This window comes from Mytilus edulis, chromosome 13 (genome assembly GCF_963676685.1).
Source record: "Mytilus edulis chromosome 13, xbMytEdul2.2, whole genome shotgun sequence".
Lineage (NCBI taxonomy): Eukaryota > Metazoa > Mollusca > Bivalvia > Mytilida > Mytilidae > Mytilus > Mytilus edulis.
Window position 1 is genome coordinate 47,326,827 of NC_092356.1, and position 24,541 is coordinate 47,351,367.

General features: G+C 34.9%; 1 protein-coding gene across 4 annotated transcripts in view; it reads left to right on the top strand.

The window, feature by feature from the left end:
- The window catches only part of LOC139500584 (sodium- and chloride-dependent glycine transporter 2-like), a 37,582-nt gene that overhangs the window by 6,537 nt on the left and 6,504 nt on the right, over positions 1 to 24,541 (top strand). For 3 of the 4 annotated variants that reach the window (XM_071289335.1, XM_071289339.1, XM_071289336.1), the window contains exons 2-7: positions 8,273 to 8,415; positions 9,744 to 9,875; positions 13,286 to 13,586; positions 21,272 to 21,404; positions 22,017 to 22,151; positions 22,868 to 22,971. In XM_071289335.1, the coding sequence (XP_071145436.1) occupies positions 8,292 to 8,415; positions 9,744 to 9,875; positions 13,286 to 13,586; positions 21,272 to 21,404; positions 22,017 to 22,151; positions 22,868 to 22,971 (929 nt within the window). In that variant the 5' untranslated portion in view covers positions 8,273 to 8,291. Of the gene's footprint in view, positions 1 to 2,651; positions 2,790 to 8,272; positions 8,416 to 9,743; positions 9,876 to 13,285; positions 13,587 to 21,271; positions 21,405 to 22,016; positions 22,152 to 22,867; positions 22,972 to 24,541 lie in introns of those variants that run through there. The other variant, XM_071289334.1, reaches the window with a different exon arrangement.

The window sequence follows — 24,541 nt, forward strand, 5'->3', positions numbered from 1 at the left end:
ACGTTTAGGACACGTTGTATACGCTTCAAGATCGTTCGACTCTAACTAAAACGTATGCCGTTATGTTCGTAACAAGCACCCCATAAGTAAACGTCCCAGACACGCAAAAGCACAGATTTTTGTCCCAGATACGACGAGGACGCGTCTCAAATACGTTCTAGAGAATTTAGTGTATAATCCATCTACGTTAGACAAACGGCAGACATACGCCAACATACATTTCTTGAACGCCTGATAAACGGATAATTTTATGATTGACAGGTTCGATGTATCAAAAATTACTAGCGTATTGGCAGCGTACATGATTTTTTTTACCAAACCCTGCGTACGTCTGAGCTTTACGCTAAAATGCGATACCGGTATAATTAACTCGGTGTTGTGTTAATATACTGGCGTCACACATCAGCGTATAGTCCCGACGTACGCCGGGCGTGTTAAAAAGTCATGTACGCTGCCAATACGCTAGTAATTTTGTATGCATTCAACCTGTCAATCATATCTGTAACGTTTGTCTAAGGTAGATGAAATGCACGCTACGAAGGAAAAAAGTTTCTTGAACGTATTTGAGACGCGTCCCGGTCGTATCTTTGACGTTCTCTTATGGGATGTTTGTTACAATCACACCCACATACGTTTTAGTTAAAGTCAAGCGATCTCGAAGCGTATACAACGTGCCCTAAACGTGTCTCAAGCTTATCTTTAGCGCGTTTAGCTTGTAGCGTATGTATAACGTGCGTGTAGCGTACAGGTATACGCTTGACACACGCTTGAGCTGGATGAAAATGTTTATGCTGCATAAAAATGTCCTCGAGTTGTAGCGTTCACCAAGCGTATACCTTTGTATTTCGACGTACTTTAAACTTATGCTACACGCGTTTAACGATTGCGTAGCGTTACTCTGGCGAGCAACTAAAGTATACTGACTTTGTCAATTTTCTCTGTACGTTTGGTGCACGCCGGTCTATACGCCAATGTGTGACGCCGGCGTTAGTGTAATTCACACGTAGAAACACAAAAAAAGTCATAGGTCTTTCCGCCCAAAACCATATATTCCAAAAAAAGAGTCCATTGTAACATGTCATTTCCGGTGTCAAATGATAGATTATTGTATACTTATTCCGAAAATATATGGTTCCTATACATATGCACTGTTGTTTGAAATAAGGGAGATGATATGTTACTTCTAGTTTGAAAAATGGAATTTCCATTATTTTTGTTATAAGTTTACTTGACACTGATTCTAAAAATATGTGGTTCTATATACTTTTACATTAAAAAGTAAAATCACAAAATTACTGAACTCCAAGGAAAATTCAAAAAGGAAAGTCCCCAATCAAATGGCAAAATCAAAAGTTCAAACACATCAAACGAACGGATAACAACTGTCATATTCCTGACTTGGTACAGGCATTTTCTTATGTAGAAAATGGTGGATTGAACCTGGTTTTACAGCTACATGTAGCTAAACCTTTTAAGTAAGCACAAAACATAGCTATTTCTGGTTTTCTTAAAGTCACTTCTGGTTGCTTTTTTCAAGGTCATATTATTACAACCTAATGCAAAGAGTCCCATGGCTTTATCATGTATACATACATGTATGAAGTAAAAGCAAAAGTTAATATCTAATAACTCAAATTTACTAATGACATTGACCTCAAATTCAATGTCATAAAAAAAATTTCTTTATTATATATGGTTCATAAGTTATATCACCAAAAGTGTATTTAAAATATCAAAGGGTAGGAAACTTCAATTTAATGTCAACGTATCATTTTAACAGAAATAAATGTGTTATGGCGTGTCGCAACTAACTGAATTAAAATTTACTAAAAATAAGGATTTATATCTTACTCGGGTTTGGAAAAGAAGGGTAAATAAGCCATATGATGACCTTGACCTTTGACCTTCACCAAATATCTTTAACTTTTTACCATTGACCTCAAATCAAAAAAACGAAAGTCTCTATTATACTTATGATTTACCAGTAACAAATGAACACCTCTTGAATCAAATGCATAAAGGGAAATAACTCTCATATGGAGTCTCCCGAACGCTTCGGTCAAAACCAAATTCTTCACCTTGAAGACATAGCAAAGAATTTAGTAAAATAATTTTGTCAGTTTCCTTTATGGTTACCAAGGAGTAGTGGTCACGAGAAAAAAAAAAGTGTTTGGGTAGAAAACTCCTACACGAAACAGTTGTTGATTAAACAGGGTCAATTTCAAAAGCGTATAGTCTGTTCGATATCATATATGATCATATATACCAAATATCACAGCGACATCTTGTGAAACAATAATACTGCTGAAGTAAGTCATTGAATTAAAGACTATGTACGCCTTAATGTGGGTTCTCTTTGGCAATATTCATAATGTACCTCTTTTTAATGTAATATGACTTCGGCGAAACTTAAATATCAGTCTAAGAAGAAATTGCATGGTCTTTAAAAAAAAATATTCGTCATCCATTCTGATATTTCTTTTTCAAATATTTTCAAATATATACATGTACATGTTCCTGTAACTAATTCATGATCACTGTGTGATAATCTGTAATACACTATTGTGTAAACAAGCCTTTTAGGACAAGTTCATATTTTACCATTCCAAAAATAGTACATTTTTTTGATACAATAAATTAAACATTATTATGTCAGGTTGCAACACATCTGGTGCATTACTGCGGCCATACTTGTAATTGTTATGTCAAATAATTATGGTTTCGGACGGATAGGAGAAAGCTGACCTAATTTGTAGCATTAACTATGACATTTTAAAGAATCTGAGAAGGTATACTTTCTTTCTTTTGTATAACTTTAATGCTATAATTAATTTTCTCACAAGTTTTCGGTTAAATCTTAAATTATATTTCAGAAAAGTCATTGCGTTGAATCCTCTGTAAAGAATATTATTGCCTAGCATAAGATTAATTTATCGGATTGTTTGTCATTTTTTACCGTATTGAATAATTAAATGTAAAATTCTTGACAAGAAAAGAATGTGAAGTAATTTCTTCCTGATAATTCCTTAATACCCTAGTCCCACTAGGCCACGATCGCACTACGATCTGTGAAAAAAATGCAAATTTTGATGATCGTAGTGCGATCGTGTAGATCGCAGTAAGGTCGTATCACGGTCGTGGTGAGGTCTTCAAGATCGTGAGGAGCGTGGCCAACTTTGAACATGTTCAAAACAATCGTGGTGCGGTCGTGGCGAAATCAGGTCGTAGTAGAAGCGTAGTGAGAGCGCACTAAGATCGTAGTAAGATCGCAAAGGTCGCTGTACAATCGTAGCGAGAGCGTAGCGAAAGCGTGATTCTATTCGGAGAGACTGCGCTACAATCGCACACCGACGTTATAAAGACCTCACTACGACCATCACGTTCTCACTGCGACCCAACTACGCTTCCACTACGACTATACCACGCTGTTCACGACCATAGTACGATTCTAGCACGCCCTTGCCGTCCTCATCACGCTCTTCTTACGACCTGACTACGTTCACACTACGACAATCATTCTCATTGTCATTTTCACATAAAATATATAAAAAATGCTCCATAGATTTTGTTTGTTTGAATGTAATTATCCATTTGCTCTAACGGTTCAACCATGCGTCTCGTTTTTATATAGATTAGACCGTTGGTTTTCCCGTTTAAATGGTTTAACACTAGTAATATTTTGGGTCCTTTATAACGTGCTGATTGATGTGAGCCAAGGCTCCGTGTTGAAGGCCTTACCGTAGCCTATAATGGTTTTCTTTTATAAATTGTTACTTGGATGGAGAGTTGTCTCATTGGCACACATACCACATCTTCCTATATATATTGATACATCTATGTCATCTCTGCTATCGTTCACTAAAATATCGTCATTGATCTTCATGGACCAGCAAAAGGTTGTAAATTAGGTTGGATTGGTCGGTCCGACATCTCTGCTTGATCAGGATTCGTTACTTTGCTCCCTCTGCCTCTACATCAACTCCTACCACCATGCCCACGTGTTCTGGCAGATTTTGGTGGCATGACTGTATTGTTTCCGAGAAATCTACGATTTAATCAGAAATAGAAGGAATTGAACTGTATTGATATGAAACACGATGTTGACGTTATTGCTGAGAACGTAGTAAGATCGCGCTATGAACGTAGTATAATCGTGGTAAGAACGTGTAATAATCGCAGTAAGATCGTGTTGCAATCGGATAACTCGTGGTATGGTCGTAGTAAGAACGTGAAGAGCGTAGAAAGATCTTGATAAGCGTAGTGAGGTCGCAGAATAAGCGCAGCGAGAACGTGGTATAATCGTAGCGGGATCTTTATAGAAGCGTAGAGAGGACGTAGTAGCATCGTGAAAGCAACGAAAATTTACATTTTCATGCCGCTCATACCGCGACCTCACCACGATCTAAATTTATTTTAGATCGCGGTGAGCGTGGTACGATCGTGGTCTAGTGGGACTGGGGCTTAAGCGGCATGAAAATGCAAATTTTCGTTGCTCTCACGATGCTAATACGTCCTCATTACGCTTCTTCAACGATCCCGCTACGATTATACCACGTTCTCACCGCGCTTATTCTGCGACCTCACTACGCTTATCGAGATCTTTCTATGCTCTTCACGTTCTCACTACGACCATACCACGAGTTATCCGATTGCAACACGATCTTACCACGCTTCTACTGCGTTTATAGCACGTTCTTACCACGATTATATACTACTCGATATTCATACCGCGATCTTACTACGTTCTCAGCAACATTATACAGTGTTTTTGTTCTATTTCTGATTAATACGTTGATTTCTCGGAAACAATACAGTCATGCCACCAAAATATACGAGAACACGTGGGGGTTGTGGTGGGGGTTGTTGTAGAGGCAGAGGGAGCAAAGTAACGAATCCTGATCAAGCAGAGATGTCGGACCGACCAATCCAACCTAAATTACAACCCATTGCTGGTCCACAAAGCTCAAATTACGATATTTTAGTGAACAATAGCAGAGATGACACGGATGTGTCAATAGATATAGGAAGATGTGGTATGAGTGCCAATGCGACAACTCCCCATCCAAGTAACAATTTATAAAAGTAACCAATTATAGGCCATGGTACGACCTCCAACACGGAGCCTTGGCTCATACCGAACAGCAAGCTATAAAGGGCCCATAAAATACTAGTGTAAAACCATTTAAACGGGAAAACAAACGGTCTAATCTATATAAAAACGAGAAGCATGGATAATTACATACAGACAAACAAAATCTAGGGAGCTTTTTTATATATTTTATATGAAAATGAAAATGAGAATGATGGTGGTAGTATGAACGTAGTCAGGTCGCAAGAAAAGCGTGAGGAGGACGACAAGGGCATGCTAGAATCGTACTATGGTCGTGATCAGCGTGATATAGTCATAGTGGAAGCGTAGTTGGCTCGCGGTGAGAACGTGATGGTCGTACTGAGATCGTAATAACGTCGCAGTGAGATCGTAGCACAGTCTCTCCGAATAGAATCACGCTTTCGCTACGCTCTCGCTACGATGGTACAGCGATCTTAGTGTGCTCTCACTACGCTTCTTTTACGACCTGACTTCGCCACGACCGCACCACGATTGTTTTGAACATGTTCAAAGTTGGCCACGCTCATCACGATCTTGAAGACCTCACCACGACCGTGATACGACCTTACTGCGATCTACACGATCGTACTACGATCATCAAAATTTGCATTTTTTTCACAGATCGTAGTGCGATCGTGGCCTAGTGGGACTGCAGTATTAAATATACGCTATACTCGTCAGCTAATACCACAGTCCCACTAGGCCACGATCGCACTACGATCTCTGAAAAAAATGCAAATTTTGACGACCGTAGTGCGATCGTGTAGATCGCAGTAAGGTCGTAATACGGTCGTGGTGATGTATTCAAGATCATGATGAGCGTTGCCAACTTTGAACATGTTCAAAACAATCGTGGTGCGGTCGTGGCGAAATCAGGTCGTAGTAGAAGCGTAGTGAGAGCGCAGTAAGGTCGTGGTAAGATCGCGAAGGTTGCTGTACCATCGCAGCGAGAGCGTAGTGAAAGCGTGTTTATTTTCGTAGAGACTGCGCTACGATCTCACAGCGACGTTACTACGACCTCACTACGACCATCACGTTCTCATTGCGACTCATCTACGCTTCCACTATGACTATACCACGTTTACATCACGCTGTTCAAGACCATAGTACGAATCTAGCACGCCCATGCCGTCCTCAGCACGCTCTTCTTACGACCGGACTACGTTCATACTACGACCATCATGTTCATTGTCATTTTCAAATGAAATATGTATAAGCTCGCCATGTTTTGATTGTCTGTATGTAATTTGGACCTCTTATCCTTTTTCTCCAACGGCTCAACCATGCTTGACACATCTGTGTCATCCCTGCTATCGGTCACTATAACATCGTCATTTGAGCTTGATGGACCAGCAGTAGGTTGTGATTCAGGTTGCATTGGTCGGTCCGACATCTCTGCTAGATCAGGATTGTTACTATAAGAGCTCCCTCTGCCTCTACTGTTATTACTCCCTACACGCCTACGTGTTCTGGTAGATTTTGGTGGCTTGACTGTGTTGTTTCCGAGAAATCTATGTATTAATCAGAAATATAAGGAATGGAACCGTATTTATATGGAACACGATGTTGACGTTATTTCTGAGAACGTAGTAAGATTGCGGTATAAACGTAGTATATATATATATAATCGGGGAAAGAACGTGCTATAATCGCAGTAGAAGGGTGTTAAGATCGTGTTGCAATCGGATAACTCGTGGTATGGTCTTAGTGAGAGCATGATGAGCGCAGAAAGGTCTTGATAAGCGTAGTGAGGTCGCAGAATAAGCGCGGTGAGAACGTGGTATAATCGTAGCGGGATCGTTGTAAAAGCGTAATGAGAACGTAGTAGCATCGTGAAAGCAACGAAAATTAACATTTTGCATGCCGCTCATACCGAGACCTCACCACGATCTGAATTTATTTTAGATCGCGATGAGCGTCGTGCAATCGTTGTCTAGTGGGACTGGGGCTAAAACAAATGTTGTATTTTACCCGAATGCATCTAGAAATTAGGTAATCAGCTGTGTCTAAAGAAAAAGTCGTATGTATACTATAATATAACAGATATGAGTCATAACTTTGTATATAATTAAAGAATAAAAACAGAAATGCTCTTAGTAAAATTGGAAATAATGGGGTCGAATTTTATTGAAACAAAGGAAGGACAAATTCTAAAGATTATGTTTCACAAAACATGTTTAACCCCGCCGCGTTTTTGCGTCTGTCTCAAGTTAGGAGCCTCTGGCCTTAGTTAGTCTTGTATTTTTTTTTTAAAGTTTAGTTCATTTATATATGTTTTCACTGAAATAATGCACTATTTTATTTACGGGCCAGCTGAGGACCACCTCCGGGTGGGGGATTTTCTCGCTGTTTTGAAGACCCATTGGTGGCCTTCGGCTGTTGTCTGCTCTTTGGTCGGGTTATTGTCTCTTTGAAATATTGCCCATTTCAATTCTTAATTTCATTTATGTCCTAAAAAAGACTCTGACCTCCATTATTTAATGGAGAAAAACAAAATATTGTGGTCAAGCAGATGACAAAAAAATTATTCATAATCAAGAAATGATAGCGATTGATAGCGTCCGAAACCCCCCCCCCCCCCCCAAATCCCCACCACCTCCACAAACCTTTGAAATTTAAATACTATTAAATGTTTTAGAAATTAGAAGAAAAAAACATCAGTTTTATGACTTCTGGTTATGAGGTCAATTTAGGTACGGTACCACTTGTGTCTAAAACAAAAAGAAGAAATAGTATCAATAAGTTACAACGTTGCGATTGATAAATTCTGATAATGTCCACATTCACTTTAAAACGATGACAATCCAAAGGAGAAATAGAGACTAAGACTTTAAGGGGGTAAATCTCGTTGAAAAAAAAAGATCTTGGTTAGAGGGGTCAATGACATCAGCGTTATCACTGTTGAACATCTTACGACAATTCGCTTTTTTTTTTTTTTATCGAAGCACATAAATCTCAAGAACATTAAACAGCGGGAGACATATCGAAAAGTCTTTCCACACGGAAAGGTGATTAAATATAATAAGTTCACATGTAAATTATTCAAATATACATTGAGGACATGTGGTCAAAATATGGTGGTGCAGCTCAAAATGAAATGTACTGCTTGAATGAATAAGGATTTAAATATTTCATTTCGTTGAAATTTTCATGTTTTTGTAGAAACTAAAAAGGAAGAATTATGGCAGAAACATCACGAGGAAATTGGTCAACATGGTTCGAATTCTTATTTTCTTGCATTGGAGAAATGGTTGGATTAGGAAACATATGGAGGTTTCCTTACATTTGCTTCAAGAATGGTGGAGGTAGGTAATACATGTATAACGTTTAAATTATCTGTATATATTGCGAAAGATAATCTACAGATCTTACATTGTTGGGTTGATGTTTAGACGAGTTGTATATACATAATGTACACAGTCACATATGTATCACCATCACTGCTGGTGATCCGATGGATAAATCTGTTGTAGAGTTGTCACTGTTTCAGACGAACTGCTGGCATGTCAGTTAACTGCTAGTAGTCTGTTGTTATTTATGTATTTTTGTCATTTTATTTATTTTCTTTTGTTACATCTTTTGACATCGAACTAGGACTTCTCTTGAACTGAATTTTAATGCGTATTGTTATGCGTTTACTTTTCTTCATTGGCTAGAGGTATAGGGGGAGGGTTAAGATCTCATAAACATGTTTAACCTCGCCGCAATTTTGCGCCTGTCCCAAGTCAGGAGCCTCTGGCATTTGTTAGTCTTGTATGATTTTTAATTTTAGTTTCTTGTGTATAATTCGGAGTTTTGTACGACGTCCATTATCACTGTACTAGTATACATATTTTAGGGGCCAGCTGAAGGACACCTACGGGTGCGGGAATTCTCGCTACATTGAAAACCCATTGGTGGCCTTCGGCTGTTGTCGTCTATATGGTCGGGTTGTTGTCGCTTTGACACATTCCCCATTTCCTTTCTCAATTTTATTATAAAATTATGGATATATGGCATGATTGACAATGGGATAACTCTCCACCAAAGTTCAAATAATATGTTGTAATCAATTATAGGCAATCGTACGGCCTTCGACAATGAGAAAAACCCAAAGTGTGTGGTCAGCTATAAAAGGTCCCCACAGGAAAAATATGAAACAATTCAAATGAGATTTACTGCCTTATTTATAACAAAACATGTTCGTTTGCATCAGAGTAAATGGGATACGGAATGATACAATTAATGTACTTTAGTACTTCAATGTTCTACAACATTCAATAGTGTAAACATATTTTACAGGAAAGCATATGCGTTCGGGCGTGGATATTTTGTTATTTTTTCTTTATTCCTTTCAAAGATTTTATTCAATTTCTTAAACTTACTTTCGCTCATTTTATATGTTCGTACTTTATTCCCAAAAACCTTGTAAACAGAGAGACATATTTTACATTTAACTTGAAAAATACATGCAATCCTAAGGTAACCTCGACGGGAGTATGATTTACTACAACCAATATTCTCCAAAACAACTATGTATGATATTGAAGTTGCAGCTCTGAACACAATTTGAATGTAACTTTGATATATATTTAGTAACCGAATTTTAATCAAACAATATATATAGAAAATAATGTATGTTCTTATTTGATAGGTGCTTTCCTTGTGCCATACTTAATCTTTATGATGCTATTGGCTATGCCTCTGGTTTTCCTTGAGTTTACCTATGCACAGTATTCAAACCTAGGTCCAGGGAAAGTATGGCTGTGCTGTCCTTTGTTTAAAGGTAAAATTGAAACAAAAATGATATACATGTATATGTATACAAAAGAATTACAGAAATATCATACCACATTCGTTACATCGTAATCGTTAAAAACCTTTAAGATTTCAATACAACATTCAAATCAATATTCACAATACATTTCCTTTGAATGGTTAAGGTTACAATTTTCCTTTTTATGTTTACATATTTATCTTTGAGGTCATCGCCTTAGCAAACAATATGATTGTAGCATCATTCAGTGAGAAAAATTGACATACAAAAATGTGAAAATGAGGAAGGAAAATGAACAGCACAAATGTAAGGTCTGGTACTTCGAGCGATCATTAAATCGGAAAACAAGAATCAGGGACTGTCCCAGTTTAGAAAATATTGTACACATATATTTCATTTATTCAGTTTCACAAGTTCTGTAAAATTTCGTTTGTAAGAATGAATTGCCATCTAAAATATGTAACAAAGTTCTAATCAAGGGAGGGTTTGGTTTTAGTTTGGAATATACTTTATGTCTGTAACGAAATGCATGGCATTCGTCTGTCAAAGTCTTTTGATATTACAGTAATGGGCCCTTAATAGACATTTTGCATTAAATCAAACAACAGAAGTACGATTAAGTAAGGGGCACAAGATACAACAGGGACATTCAAACTCATAGATCGAAAACTAACTGACAACACCATAGCTAAAAATGAAAAAGACAAACGGACAAATAGTAGTAAACAAAACACAATATACATGAAGAAAACTAAAGACTGTTACACAAACCCCAGCAAAAACTTGGGGTGATCTCAGGTGCTCCACATGTGGCACCCATCGTGTTATTACAAACCCGGTCAATAGTCTAATTCGGTTGGACACATGTCCATAAAAGCTAAATGGTCTCAGCAGTTAGTTTTTTGTTTTTATGATCATAATGTTTTCATCATTCATAAAACTTTTATCCTTTTTTTTTTAATCATTTTACATTAAAATAATTCAGACAATACATACATCTTTCTTTTCTATTTTTTTTTATAATTATACATTTGATATAGGTCATGTAGGTTGAACGGAATAATTTGATTAAGTATGTAGTAGTAAATGTGTTTGTTAAACCTAATTCAAATGGCATTGGTTATAATTAATGGAATCGTCGTCTATATTTAGTTCTATATACATTTGTATCAAAACGATTACCTTTTATTTAAATTTGTTTAGAATTTGACTCTATGGAATGCCCCCTGATAGGTTTTCAATTTAAGTACCAGCCCGCCCATATTGTAATAAATTCAGTAACAAATCTCATATTGACTTGAATGCAAACCGATCTCGTAAATGAAATTGATACCTTGTTTACCTTTAGAAATCAGAAACTTCTATATATTCATTAAAGTATAACTCTAGCCCTATTCATTGCTATAATAAAACGTAAGATTATGCGGTATTTATAGTTCATTCACATGGCCTTGTTTACAAGCACTGCAATTCACAATAAATTCTTACACTGACCCTATTAGTTTTCAACCCTGTGGTAAAGTAAAATAAAGTGAATTTGTCTCAACCCTAGGTTTGTTTCATCAATCATAAACTATTTGTTACAAATATTATCTACAAATAAGTGGAGCACAATCTTTTTTTTTACTTCTCAGTCTTCATTATACATGTAAGCCCAAGAATTTGCATCAAAATGATGTTGAATAAAAAGTGAACTTATCTCCTGCATCGCTTAGAAAACACAAAATTTTCAAATTAAACTGTCACATCAATTATATTATGTTAGTTCACAGATGCCACATGGTTTCTTTCTCAATTGATAGGTGACAATGGCAAGAAGAGATAAAAAAAAAAAAAAAATACACAATACCAATCAAGAAATGTATCTTTTATTTCTTTATATGAGATTTTGATTTTTTTTTACAAATTTAAATTTTTCAATAAATTGCAAGATTAAAATATTAAAAAGAAACATATTTAAAAATAATTAGGTTTTCAAATTAATCTTAATAAAATTAACGGTACCAATTTCCTTGCACCAGATGCGCATTTCGACAATACATGTCTCTTCAGTGATGCTCGTGGCCAAAATATTTGGAATCCAAAGCTTATATAAAAGATGAAGAGCTATAATCCAAAAGGTCCAAAAAGTATAGCCAAATCCGTGAAAGGAATCAGAGCTTTGCATGAGGGAGATACATTCCTTAATTTATAATAATTTCTAATATTTTATAACAGCAAATTTTAATAACGCAATAAATCCGTATTTTCATGCCAGTACCGAAGAACTGGCTACTGGGCTGGTGATACCCTCGGGGACTAATAGTCAACCAGCAGAGGCATCGACCCAGTGGTGGTAATAAAATTAACGGTACCAATTTTCTTGCACCAGATGCGCATTTCGACAATACATGTCTCTTCAGTGATGCTCGTGGCCAAAATATTTGCAATCCAAAGCTTATAGAAAAGATGAAAAGCTATAATCCAAAAGGTCCAAAAAGTATAGCCAAATCTGTGAAAGGAATCAGAGCTTTGCATGAGGGAGATACATTCCTTAATTTATAATAATTTCTAATATTTTGTAACAGCAAATTTTAATAACGCAATAAATCCGTATTTTCATGCCAGTACCGAAGTACTGGCTACTGGGCTGGTGATACCCTCGGGGACTAATAGTCCACCAGCAGAGGCATCGACCCAGTGGTAGTAATAAAATTAACGGTACCAATTTTCTTGCACCAGATGCGCATTTCGAAAGTCAGGATAAACAACATCAAAGGATATTTCCAAAACAAGAATTAAACACCAAAAATTAAAAAAAAGGGGAGGGTCAACCCTTATGTCCCTGTGCATTTTCCTAAAACTTTGAAATTAACAATTTTGTGTTTTAAACATCTGTTTGTTGTAATAATATCAGTCTCTTTATCAGTATGAAATGATAGATTTATAGCTCTTCTTATCCAATTTATAATTGAGAGAAAATATGGAATTTTCACTTTCTTGTGCATGGATGTTGAACTGTTGTATACATCGAGTGTTCTATTTTTTTAATGTAATTTTTGTCTTATTTATCATAAAGTATAAAGCATAAACGATTTATTTAAAGTAGGGTATAATATAACAATATAACATTAACTCTGTAGAGATTTTAACCGAATTCATATTTGATAACACAAGACATAAAACACGTAAAACAAACAGGCACTACAGGCAAAACATAAACACCAGTACTAAAAACACTGCAAAATATACCAAGTAATATGCAAATCAAGTTATGTAAAAGCAAACATAAAGTGCAGACACACTGAATTGTACGCAGTACCCATTAAGCATTAATATCCTGAATGTATTTTTAATCTTGAAGAATAGAGTAAAAACGTACGCAAACAATAATGCAAAAGCCAGAGTATATATTTCTTTTGTATTCCTTTATCTTGTAGGGATTGGCTATGGGATGTTGACATTAGTTGCTATTTCTGGTATTTACTATAATGTGATTGTTGCTTGGACTTTATATTACTTTTGGAATTCATTTTCCTACAAAATCCCATGGGGTGACTGTAACAATGAATGGAATACAGACAATTGCTATATGCGTGGTCAAAATGTAAACAACACTTTTTTCAATACCTCTCTGTTGAACATCACCACTATGCAGATAAATGGAAGTGATCATCAATATTCTACCAATATATCAATGTTGAATGTATCAAGACAGACAAGTGCTGAGGAGTTCTGGGAGTAAGTACACTATTAACCCCATGTAATGTGTGTTATATATGTCACTGTATTTTATCTCGTTAGTTTATAACTGCCGACGTACGGTTGTAAAATAACAATAGACTCCCGTCAGTACTATGATTCGTTGTTACATATTTGTTCGATTCTATAGTAATGAAGATTAAAACATAATGTTGACTGATATACTCCAATTCTGACATTTTAACCTAGTGTATCTATATGTTATGTTCACACATCGTTGTCAATATAATTGAATTTTATGCAACTGTGATAAAAGTGAATGGTTTGCCTAGCTCAAAACCCAGGTTTAATTTACCATTTTCTACATAAGAAAACGTCTGCACCAAGTCAGGAAATTGTCATTGTTATCCACTCGTTTGAACAGGGGACGAAAGATACCAGAGGGACAGTCAAACTCATAAATCGACAATAAACTGACAACGCCATGGCTAACAATGAAAAGGACAAACAGACAAACAATAGTACACAGAACACAACATAGAAAACTAAATAATAATCAACACGAACCTCACCAAAAACTAGGGGTGATCTCAGGTGCTCCGGAAGGGTAAGCAGATCCTGATCCCCATGTGGCACCCGTCGTGTTGCTTATGCGATAACAAATCAGGTAAATAGTCTAATTCGGTAGGTCATATTTATGAAAGGGAAGGGAACTGTAGTTACGACGTAAGGAACATATCCGATATCATTTGTGAAACGGCCAACCAAATCGTGATGACGTCCGTAAAATTTACGGAGAAATTATTTTAATTTCACTATTTGGAACTCTTGATTTAATAGCTTCCTTGTGAACAACAACCCTTTATCAAGAAAATCATGATAGGAAATGCAAGCACGGAAATATCGTATTAATTTGGTTATATAAACACCGTATGCAGGTGCTGCTGGAATGTTACTACTTAGAAATGGAAAGTTCACAATTGGAAAGCTGAAATCATCTCCTTTGTCGTAAAGTTTTCTTTTCAATCGACCCTCATTATCAATTTCTAGATGTAAGTCAAGATATGAGGCCGACTTAACTGTATCTGTTGTATCCTATATATAAAGTTAAATGGGATAGATGCATTCGACATAGTCACCAAATTTTGAATTATTTAGTGAAAGAGCATCATCTATATAGCGGAAAGTAAAGTAAAAGGATATTGCTAACTTCTTATCTTTCTTCCTAAGAAGTTCCTGTATGCACTCGGCCTCATAATAATAAAGAAACAAGTCGGCAAGAAGAGGGGCACAATTTGTTCCTATTGGAATGCCGATAGTGTGTTGAAAAACACGTCCTCCGAACGTAACAAATATGTTTTCAATCAAGAAATCAAGCATCTTGATAATGTCAGTTTCAGAGAATTTTTTAGTTTGAATCAGAGTGATCCTTTACAAAGTAGGATTTATCCCTTTCTAAGGCAAGTTACTTGTATCTTCGTTGGCCATTCTTTTTTACGAAACAAAGCAATACGAACTCCTTCAATTTGTCTTTTAGTTTGGAATGTGGAATACTTGTATAAAGTGTAGAAAAGTCAAATGTTTTAATACTATTACAAGATGAAAGAGAGTTAGCTTGTATGTGCTCTAAAAAATCTTTGGAATTTTTATGTACATTTGTTTAGGGACATTTCATTTTGAATTTTCCTCTGAGTTCGTTATTTTTGTGATTTTACCATTGCGCATATTGCGCGAACGATTGTTCATAGTTTGCTGATCTGTACTTGTTTTTCTTTTTTTTTTTTAATGAAATATCACTACAATTAAACGACCAAAACTGTTAAATACCAAGTGTCAATAACATCAGTAGAAATATTGTTTTTTTTTAATATAACTGTTTGGTTTCTTTAGCATATCCAGAAGAACTAAATACTGTTGATTCATTTATATTCGTGGGATACGAATTTTGCGTGGATTTCGTTGTTGCAGGTGATCCACGAAATCAAATGTTCAAAGAATATTACATATTTCCTATAGTTTTGTATGCAGACTTTGGCAAACCACGAAAGCAAATATCCACGAAATGTTTATTTTCCTTAATCCACGAAACTTGGTACCCACGAAAAAAACGGGATCAACTGTAAATGAGCCCTAGTTAATGTCAAATCTTTCAAATTAACGACTGAGTGAGACGGCTTTTCCACTTTCATTATCACTCCTTTTGTAGTCTATGATAGTACCGCAGTATTTGCTTGTTACATTGATTTGTCTTCTATATCGATTAACGAGATTTGAACATATGTAAACTACTGTTGCATTTATATGTGTATCAATTGATTGATGTGCTTACAAAGGCCTACATGTACATGGACTTTTGTCATACGATAATTGAAAATGAAATATAACCGAAAACACTGTTTCAAACATGAGGTTTGAAAAAGTCTTTCCAATGTGTCGTCAGTAAATAAGGGTTAGCTGATCCTGCTCGACAAGTTGCTCCTGTCGTGTAAAAAGTGCCATATAAGTGTCATTTTTACTTTAAATTGTGATTATTTTTAAGAATATTGCTACTGCTATGAACATATCCATTTTACTGATGTATCAATAAAAAGATGGTAGCGTTTTTTTTAGGTAGAAATATCATGTCTCGATATCTACAGTGCAATAGGCAAAGGCGTACATTTTTCGCAAAAATTTATATTCCTCAGTTTTTTGCTGCTAACTGTTTTTTTTTAAGGTTTAAATTCACATGGTTTTGTGAGTTTTCACAAATTAAAAATGCCACGTTAACGGCAATAGACTGCGTCTATCAAATATAAATGTTCAATTAACATTTGTATTTATTTAGGTACATATCAACGAGAAAGAGTTTCACTAAATATATTTTTAAATTCAGTTTATGTGTCAATATCAATCGGGGCTTAACCTTTATAAATAATTTTTATCGTTTATTCATGAGAACTTTCATCAATGCCTATACATTTTTTAAATCGTTCGCAGTGTTTGTAAATTGTTTTCAAGGCCAGTATAATAATGGGTAAAATGGGTAAAATATTAAGTTCAAGGCTAGTGTATTGATAGGTAAAAGGGTAATAATCGGTGAAGGTAAAATCATGAAAGAGGTTAGAACACACCATATTTATTATCTATGTATGTAATTTTCAATTATCAGAACCACTGTAAGCTAACTGTTGGTATACGAAAGGCATTATTAGTCAGTAGTTAGTGCTTCGCTAATGTAATGTTTTATTTGACTTCCATCTAGCAGGTTATGAGCATTTCACTTGCAGATACAAACAGAATATCGTTTCGGACTTGCCTATATTATAAAGTGTTATTCCTCTCTCCATATACACACATAAAAGAAGCTAATAATGTATATCTAAATACATTATTTTAAAACAACCTCTATATTTATAAACAAAACGGTTGTGAAATAAATGTATTTATACTGCATTCTCTCTATTCGAGCAGTCAAAATGCGTTGACCGTATATTTCTATGTCATATACAGTCACTGACATGATATCACTTTTCCTCATGAATATTTAAATAGAAATTGCCGAAATTATTTATACGACCTATTCAACCTGTCCTTCTTTTCAATGTATACAACGACTTAAACTTATTTCTTGTGCAATTTATATTAAAAAAGAACATTTTTCACTTGTTACTATTTTTGGTGTGCAAACTATAAATCATTATGTTTTATGCTTATTGTTGATAATTTAGTTCATTTTCAAACAAATTCGTTCACCATCGATTGCGAATTTCAACACGTAATGCACATTTCATCGTGTTGCTTATTTCTCTGCCCGCATGATGTGAGGCCTTTTTATAAAAGGGAGAAGTTTCCCAATATTTAAATCAAATGATAAAATTAACACATTAAATAACAATTGAAAATGTTTTTTTTTAGATTGGAGTATAAAGACAATAATAGTGCAATGACTTGACATATCAACGATATAAGGATTCGGCCCGAAACGGAGAGCCTCGCATTTCCCAGATTCTAAGCCTCATCATTATATCGTTGATATGTCAAGTCAATGCACTATTATTGTCTATGAAGTACGTATAGCTTGCACTCCAAAACCAACTCGTGTGATAAACAGTTATATTTTTAAGAAGTTTTAATTTGTCAAAGTTTTAAAAGAAAATGAAAAATTCAGGTTTAATCAAAAGTTTAAATGTTTAACAGGTGCTGACAGGACACAATCGAGACAATTGTTTGACAAAAAAGTTTTCCCGTATTAAGATTAACTCATCATGCATATCGATACCAGGATCTTTACACATATAACTATTTGTTAAGGTTAAGAAACGGGATACTTTTATAATCATAAAATTTACGACAGAGAATCTCATCCACCCACCTGTAAGATATTCAATTACTATACCTTTTTTTGTTGCATTGTATAAAACTGACAAGATTATATACAGAATTTAGATGTTTGTAACTGCTACTGTATTCAAAGTTATTGAGAGATGCAATTTGTCAATTCAGATTAACTTTCTTCTTATAATAACATTCCATGCGTTAATGATATGACCTGATCTAAGAATGTCAAAATTTATTTTATTTATTATGAAGCAAAACACAGTTTAATTATATTTAAATACATTAAAAAAGAAACCAAACCTATCACGAAATAAAACCGTGAATTAAACAAAATAGAAGAGTTTAAGTTTTTTCGCATGCAGTGTATAAGATGAGATTTGTTGCACTGAATATGAGTTGAACAAGATAAACATATAATTTTTATTAATGGCGACTTACGGCATACATCACGTGTGTCTCTTGCATTCTAAAGCAGGAGGTTTATATTGGTGGAAGAATCCGCCATGCTACACTAATTAATTATTCACCAAACGTTGAATTTCTCGATATATTAAGCATTGTTTTAACCCAAGAATATACTACCTTTTTTGTTATATGCTCTTCGTTTGTTTACTTCATTTTTACTTTTTACTTTTTATTATTCGAGCGTCCCTTATGAGTGTTTTGTAGACGAAACGCTCGTCTGGTGTAATTTTTTAATCCCAGTACATTATGATGAGTTTGTGTTAGACACTCGTTAGTTTTCCGGTTTTTCTTTCTTTTGTATCTGCATCTAAATGGTATGCATTATTGGGTGAAATCCCACAGTATCATTCTTACATGCCGAATCTTGAAGTCTTCATATTTCGTCATCCGAATGATGTTAATGGTTCACTTTGGTACAACATCAACCTTGTCATATATGTATCCGTTTTTTGCATAAACTCCGAATCAGAATGCCATGAAAATATCCCGGAATCATCCGCATATATTGTTATTAAGTACCGACTATTAAGTGAGCTATCCCTGTCGCAGGTGCATTAATTGTTAAGTAAAAGTCATCGGATTCAGCCATCTGTCTGATAGACAAGTATTTGACCGTTTGACAGAAAGCAGAAAGGTGGAATAGTAGTACTAAGAAGGGTTATTTTTTCATCATATCCTTTACATTATACTATAGCATCAGTTTTATTTGAAAATTTGAACTGAATGCAAGAGACTTCGACAATTGTTGAACTACTGTAACGCATTTAGACCCTGTGTGAACCAATCAACTTCGAGACTGTAATTTTTGTTAACCATATAATAATTTCATATTTATTCAAGTTTATATTTCATTTGTCTTCAAAATACCCGTTTTAGTATAGCATGTAGAGTAAGATTACAAACAGAACTAGACATAGAACTCATAAGACGTCGTATGATATGATAATATGGTACACGTAGGTAGATTTAAAATATATTTTATCTCATAAGTTGGAGCTTTGTACCGAGTATATATCAATTGAATGCAAATAAAACATTTAAAAATTTAGGACTGTTTTCAGATAGTTCAAACAGTTCCTTCTAGATTTTTTTGGTAATTTCGAAGTGTTCAGGGGGTTCAACACTTTTATTTTGGTTTCATTGTTTGCTGTCAAAAAATCAAATGTTTTTATTTGAAGTGGAAACTACTTTATCCTGCAAAGATGTGTTTCAAATTCAAAATGTTCTGCTCGATAGAGTTTTGATAGTTATTACACTAATATGTTATATATGGATGCACCGTTTCAACTGCATATTTTAGATCTAAGTTTGTAAACTGCTTCAAAATTGTTGTTCTTCGCATGCTGTGTAGTAATGACACCCATCGTTAAATTGTCAAAATTTAAAGAAAAGGGTAAACAAAGTATAACAAGCTTCCATTGATTCAAAGTTAAATTATTCTTATTCAATTTTACAAAAAAGGCAAAGAGCTGTTTGAATAATCAAAATAAAGTACGCTTTGCATTTAGTAATAAAATAGGCTGTAAGAAATTAATAAGTGCCGATCAACTGTATGAGTGCTTTATAAGTAAATGTTTTTTGTTATTAAAAGATTGCTATCGAATATTCCTCATGGCGATTTACTAAAGACCACACACACCCTAGTATTTTGTCAAATATGTTATGATAACTTCAATGGATATTTCGTTTCGGTATATACTGGATTTTTAAACAATAAACTAATTTTAGACTATGTATCCCTATCAGATTTGAAATATTATGACCAGTCGCATATGTGTACCAAAGAGCTTTACAAAAAGCATTTTGTATTACATAGATGGATGATAATCATTCCTGAAAATTTCACTTGATGTGATCTAACAGTGCAGACTAATTCATATTTAATGAATGAGGACAAAAACTAAAAGCAACGACAAACCAAAACAAAACAAAAATCCACGTGTTCAAAGTATTGTAAGACAATATAACAAAGAAGATGTGGTATGATTGCCAATGAGACCACTATCCACAAAAGACCAAAATGACACAGACATTAACAACCATGGGTCACCGTACGGCCTTCAACAATGAGCAAAGCCCATACCGCACAGTTATCTATAAAAGGCCCCGATAAGAAAATGTAAAACAATTCAAACTAGAAAACTAACGGCCTTATTTATGTAAAAAAAAATGAACGAAAAACAAATATGTAACACATAGACAAACGACAACCACTGAATTACAGGCTCCTGACTTGGGACAGGCACATACAGAAATAATATGGCGGGGTTAAACACGTTAGCGGGATCCCAACCCTCCCCTAACCTGGGACAGTGGTATAGCAGTACAACATAAGAACGAACTATAAAAATCAGTTGAAAAAGGCTTAACTCATCAGTTTGACAAAAATACAAGTGAACGTGGCCCGGTATTTATACATCCCGACACAAAAAGAAACAATGAACAGATCTGAGAGTACTCGCAGTTATCTGACAGCTAGTTCAAAGCCACTAACAACTAATAAAAACAAATCATGCAACTAAGACTAAACTATCAATCTGTACACATCCAACATCCAATTGATTTAGTGTAAAGACGTCATAAACAGCCAGAGAAAAACATGACCTTGTGCAATGCAAAGTTATAGGTATCGACAAATTGTAGATCCATGAATATGTATATGTATATAACAAACTAGTAATATTTAGTTAGCTTTTGATTTACTGATAACAAAATCAATATTTATACCAATAAAAACAATATTCTATGATCTTATTACAGTGTTGAATAGGTAACCTTTAAGAATTAGTTTATTTAAAGGAGCGACAAGTTTACATGAATCATTTCTAAATTTCCGGGCACGGTTAACAACATTTCCGTAAAAATGAGGATGTGCTATCCCATTTGAAATAAGTTTTCTACAGGTACAACCAAACTTCAAAAGGATTCTTTTTTGATAGGCGTCATGTACTAGATATGACAGATGGTATTGAGAATCAAGGGCATTTACGATGGCAGCTAGTGCTATGTTTACTGGCATCCTGGACTGCATTATTTTTCTCTGTACTCAAAGGAATTAAAACTTCAGGAAAGGTTAGTATTTGTACTAATCAATATGTGTATCTATAGAACAAGACATTAGCTCTGTATTATATGAATACTGCGTCTCTTTCCACAGGATAAAGGGATATGTGAGGAGTAATGTTTTAAAATGAGTTTGCATTTTCACTAGATAACGACTGTTTTTTGCAATAGTGCAGTATACCACTATACAACGTTATATATTCTAAATGAAAATTAGATACCCGATGAAAGCTTTCAGAATGATAATTGATAGGTTAATTCAACAAAACACTAAAGTGTTGAATAGAATGACAAAATGATTATCTCTACACTGATTTAGATAATAAAATTCAAGGAAAATGTCTCATAATAATCGTACTTTGATATTTCTTACATAGTTGTAAAATAAACTAAGAGTACAACATTGAATAAAATCATAAAGATGACAATCTGAGTTGAACAGTACATTCTACTGTAGTCGTTTGACTTCCTTGATTATACAAGCCCTGTTAGATATTTACAATAATACCGACCTCTGTAAACTAATCAATCTAAACAAAGTGTGTTCATTTGTGTATGAGAAATACATGTTTGTACACATACAACATATATATGTTAAATGCTTCTGTTTTCTTATTCCAGGTGATGTACGTTGCATCTACTATTCCATATGTTTTCCTGCTGATACTGCTAATCAGGTCATTGTTTTTGCCTGGTGCATTCAGTGGTTTGGCTTATTTTTTTATTCCAAGATGGAGTGATCTGCTTAAATTTTCAGTATGTATTAGATATTTATCTTTTAAAAAAATTTTGAGCGCTTACATGTAGGCCATGACCCAGCATTGTAAAATGTGATACAATTCTAACGGAAAAGCCAACAAGTTGATGACTTCTGATAAGATAAACAAAAAAACAACCAACGCTTACTACTGAATTAGAGGCCACAAAACTAAACACATTCGTGTGCACTCAACTTCTCCTAACCGGTTACTTTTTGACCACATGGATAGTATTTTATATTTATGTCATGGCAAAAAATCGAAAAAAAAATATTGCAAGAAATTTATTTATGCATCAAATTATAGTTGGTTTTATTTTTATTCTTGAAATAAAAATAAAAATGATTTATACATCAGTAATTTCAGTGAATTTCATAAATAGTCAACGTCTTAGATTTTTCACTTTAATGTATTTTTATAAACTAAAAGATATGGTTGATTACTAAATAAAAATAATAGATAAGGTAGAGTTATCTTTCTTCTGTTGATTAATTTTCTGTCGGTTTTACCTGCATCTTGATGAAAGATCCCTGTAATCTGTAGGAGTGTAAATTAATTTTACCAATAGAGGCAACAGTACTTTATCGCCGTTTAAAAGTTATAAGTAGATTAGGAGAAAAATAGAAAAATCCAGGCCACAAACTAAAATCGAGGGAGACACATCAACTTCAAGAGGAAATTGCTTTAACACATCTGCATTTGGTATTTTAACAGGTTTGGAGTGATGCTGCTATACAAGTGTTCTATTCATCAGGTCTTGGTATAGGTGGTATAATAACATTAGCCAGCTACAACAAATTCCACAACAACTGCTACAGGTATCATATATATGTTTGTTTAATTGAAGATTTTCCCACATGAGGGATTGCTGAAAAAAAGGAAGTTAAAATAAAACACCATTCAGCTTTTCGTTCCAGTATGTATTCAGCTTGATATGATTTTTTCTTCTTTTGGATACATAAAGTTTGTAAGATGATGTAATCTGTTTTATCTGAAGTGTTAATTAAGAATGTTTAGAATTTTGAATTCACATTAAGCTGGGGTCACACATTCACGATTTTTACTGCCGTCCTTGACAGGACCATTCCCGATTAAAATTTATTAAAAGTCTGATCAAGATCCTATGAATCGTGGATTGAAATTCAAACTTTAATTAAAATTTGTAAAAAAAAATATTTAATCACGACAACAATCAGATATTGTTCAGGAAGCGTCGATATTCAACCGTTTCCAAGCGAATGTATCCCGATAATCCCGTTCTAAATCCGCTTCTAATCTGATTTGTATCTTTCGCCAGGTAAAACTCGACCGAGTCTGCCACGACTGCGTCCCGATTCTACCGAATGTAATCCGACAGAGATCAGATAATGACAAGACAGTGAACCGACGCTGACGGAAGTTATCCGTTCGAAAACTGTCGGCATACTCGGTATGATCAAGTACTGTCGGAACGTAATCCTATCACGGTCCGCTCTATCGCATTGCAAACAGCTTTGTCTGGTCTCAGTCGTATTGTATTCTGTAATTGTCGGGACTCTGACGTGGGTATCATTGACGATTTTAGAATTAATAACGGGACTGTTTTGGAACGGTTTCGGCAAAAACGGTTCGCAATCGACAAGATCTGGATGCAATCTGGACTCAATCGGCAGAAAAACAGCAATGAAAAATTTCTGCAGATCATTGCCGTTCCACAGGACACCGTCCAGAATACACAGAACATTGTTAGGAATTCGATCCGATACAGCAGAATCTGTCACGACATAGGCACGATTGTAATCCGACTAGACAAAATCGGCTGAGTTTCCCCGAATGGTACGGGACGCACCTAACTGTCGAGGTGCTTTGCCGAACTATTCGACCATTCCCGACCAGTAGGAATCTGTTACGAACTAAAACGACTGAATTCAGACAATAATAGGACATTCCAGATAATTGAGGATACTAATCCGACTTTTTCGCTTTTCGTGTCGTATCGCTGTCTGATCTCAAACGGGAGCAATAATCGGCAATGTGTGAACCCCGCATTAGACAAACTATTTTTATACTTCTCTTCAATTGCAAACCAAGCATTATATAAAGGATACTTTATTGTAATATATAACTGTCTAAACTCTGATAATTTACTCTGTAAATCTCTTGTCGTCACGAAGACAAATATATATCTCTTTTTATACTTTGTCAGAGTTGACATTATAGGATTATAGGCTGTGCGGGTTAACTTTGTGGACTGTCCGTGGTGACTTATTGACTGTTCCTGTTGTCTCATTAGTGGCATCGCATTGTCTCATATTAGATCGTTTAGAATATTTGTTTATCTTTTGATGTCGTTTTTGTGTTTGTGCCGTTTACTTGCACTATTATTGACGTATGTCTTATATATATTTG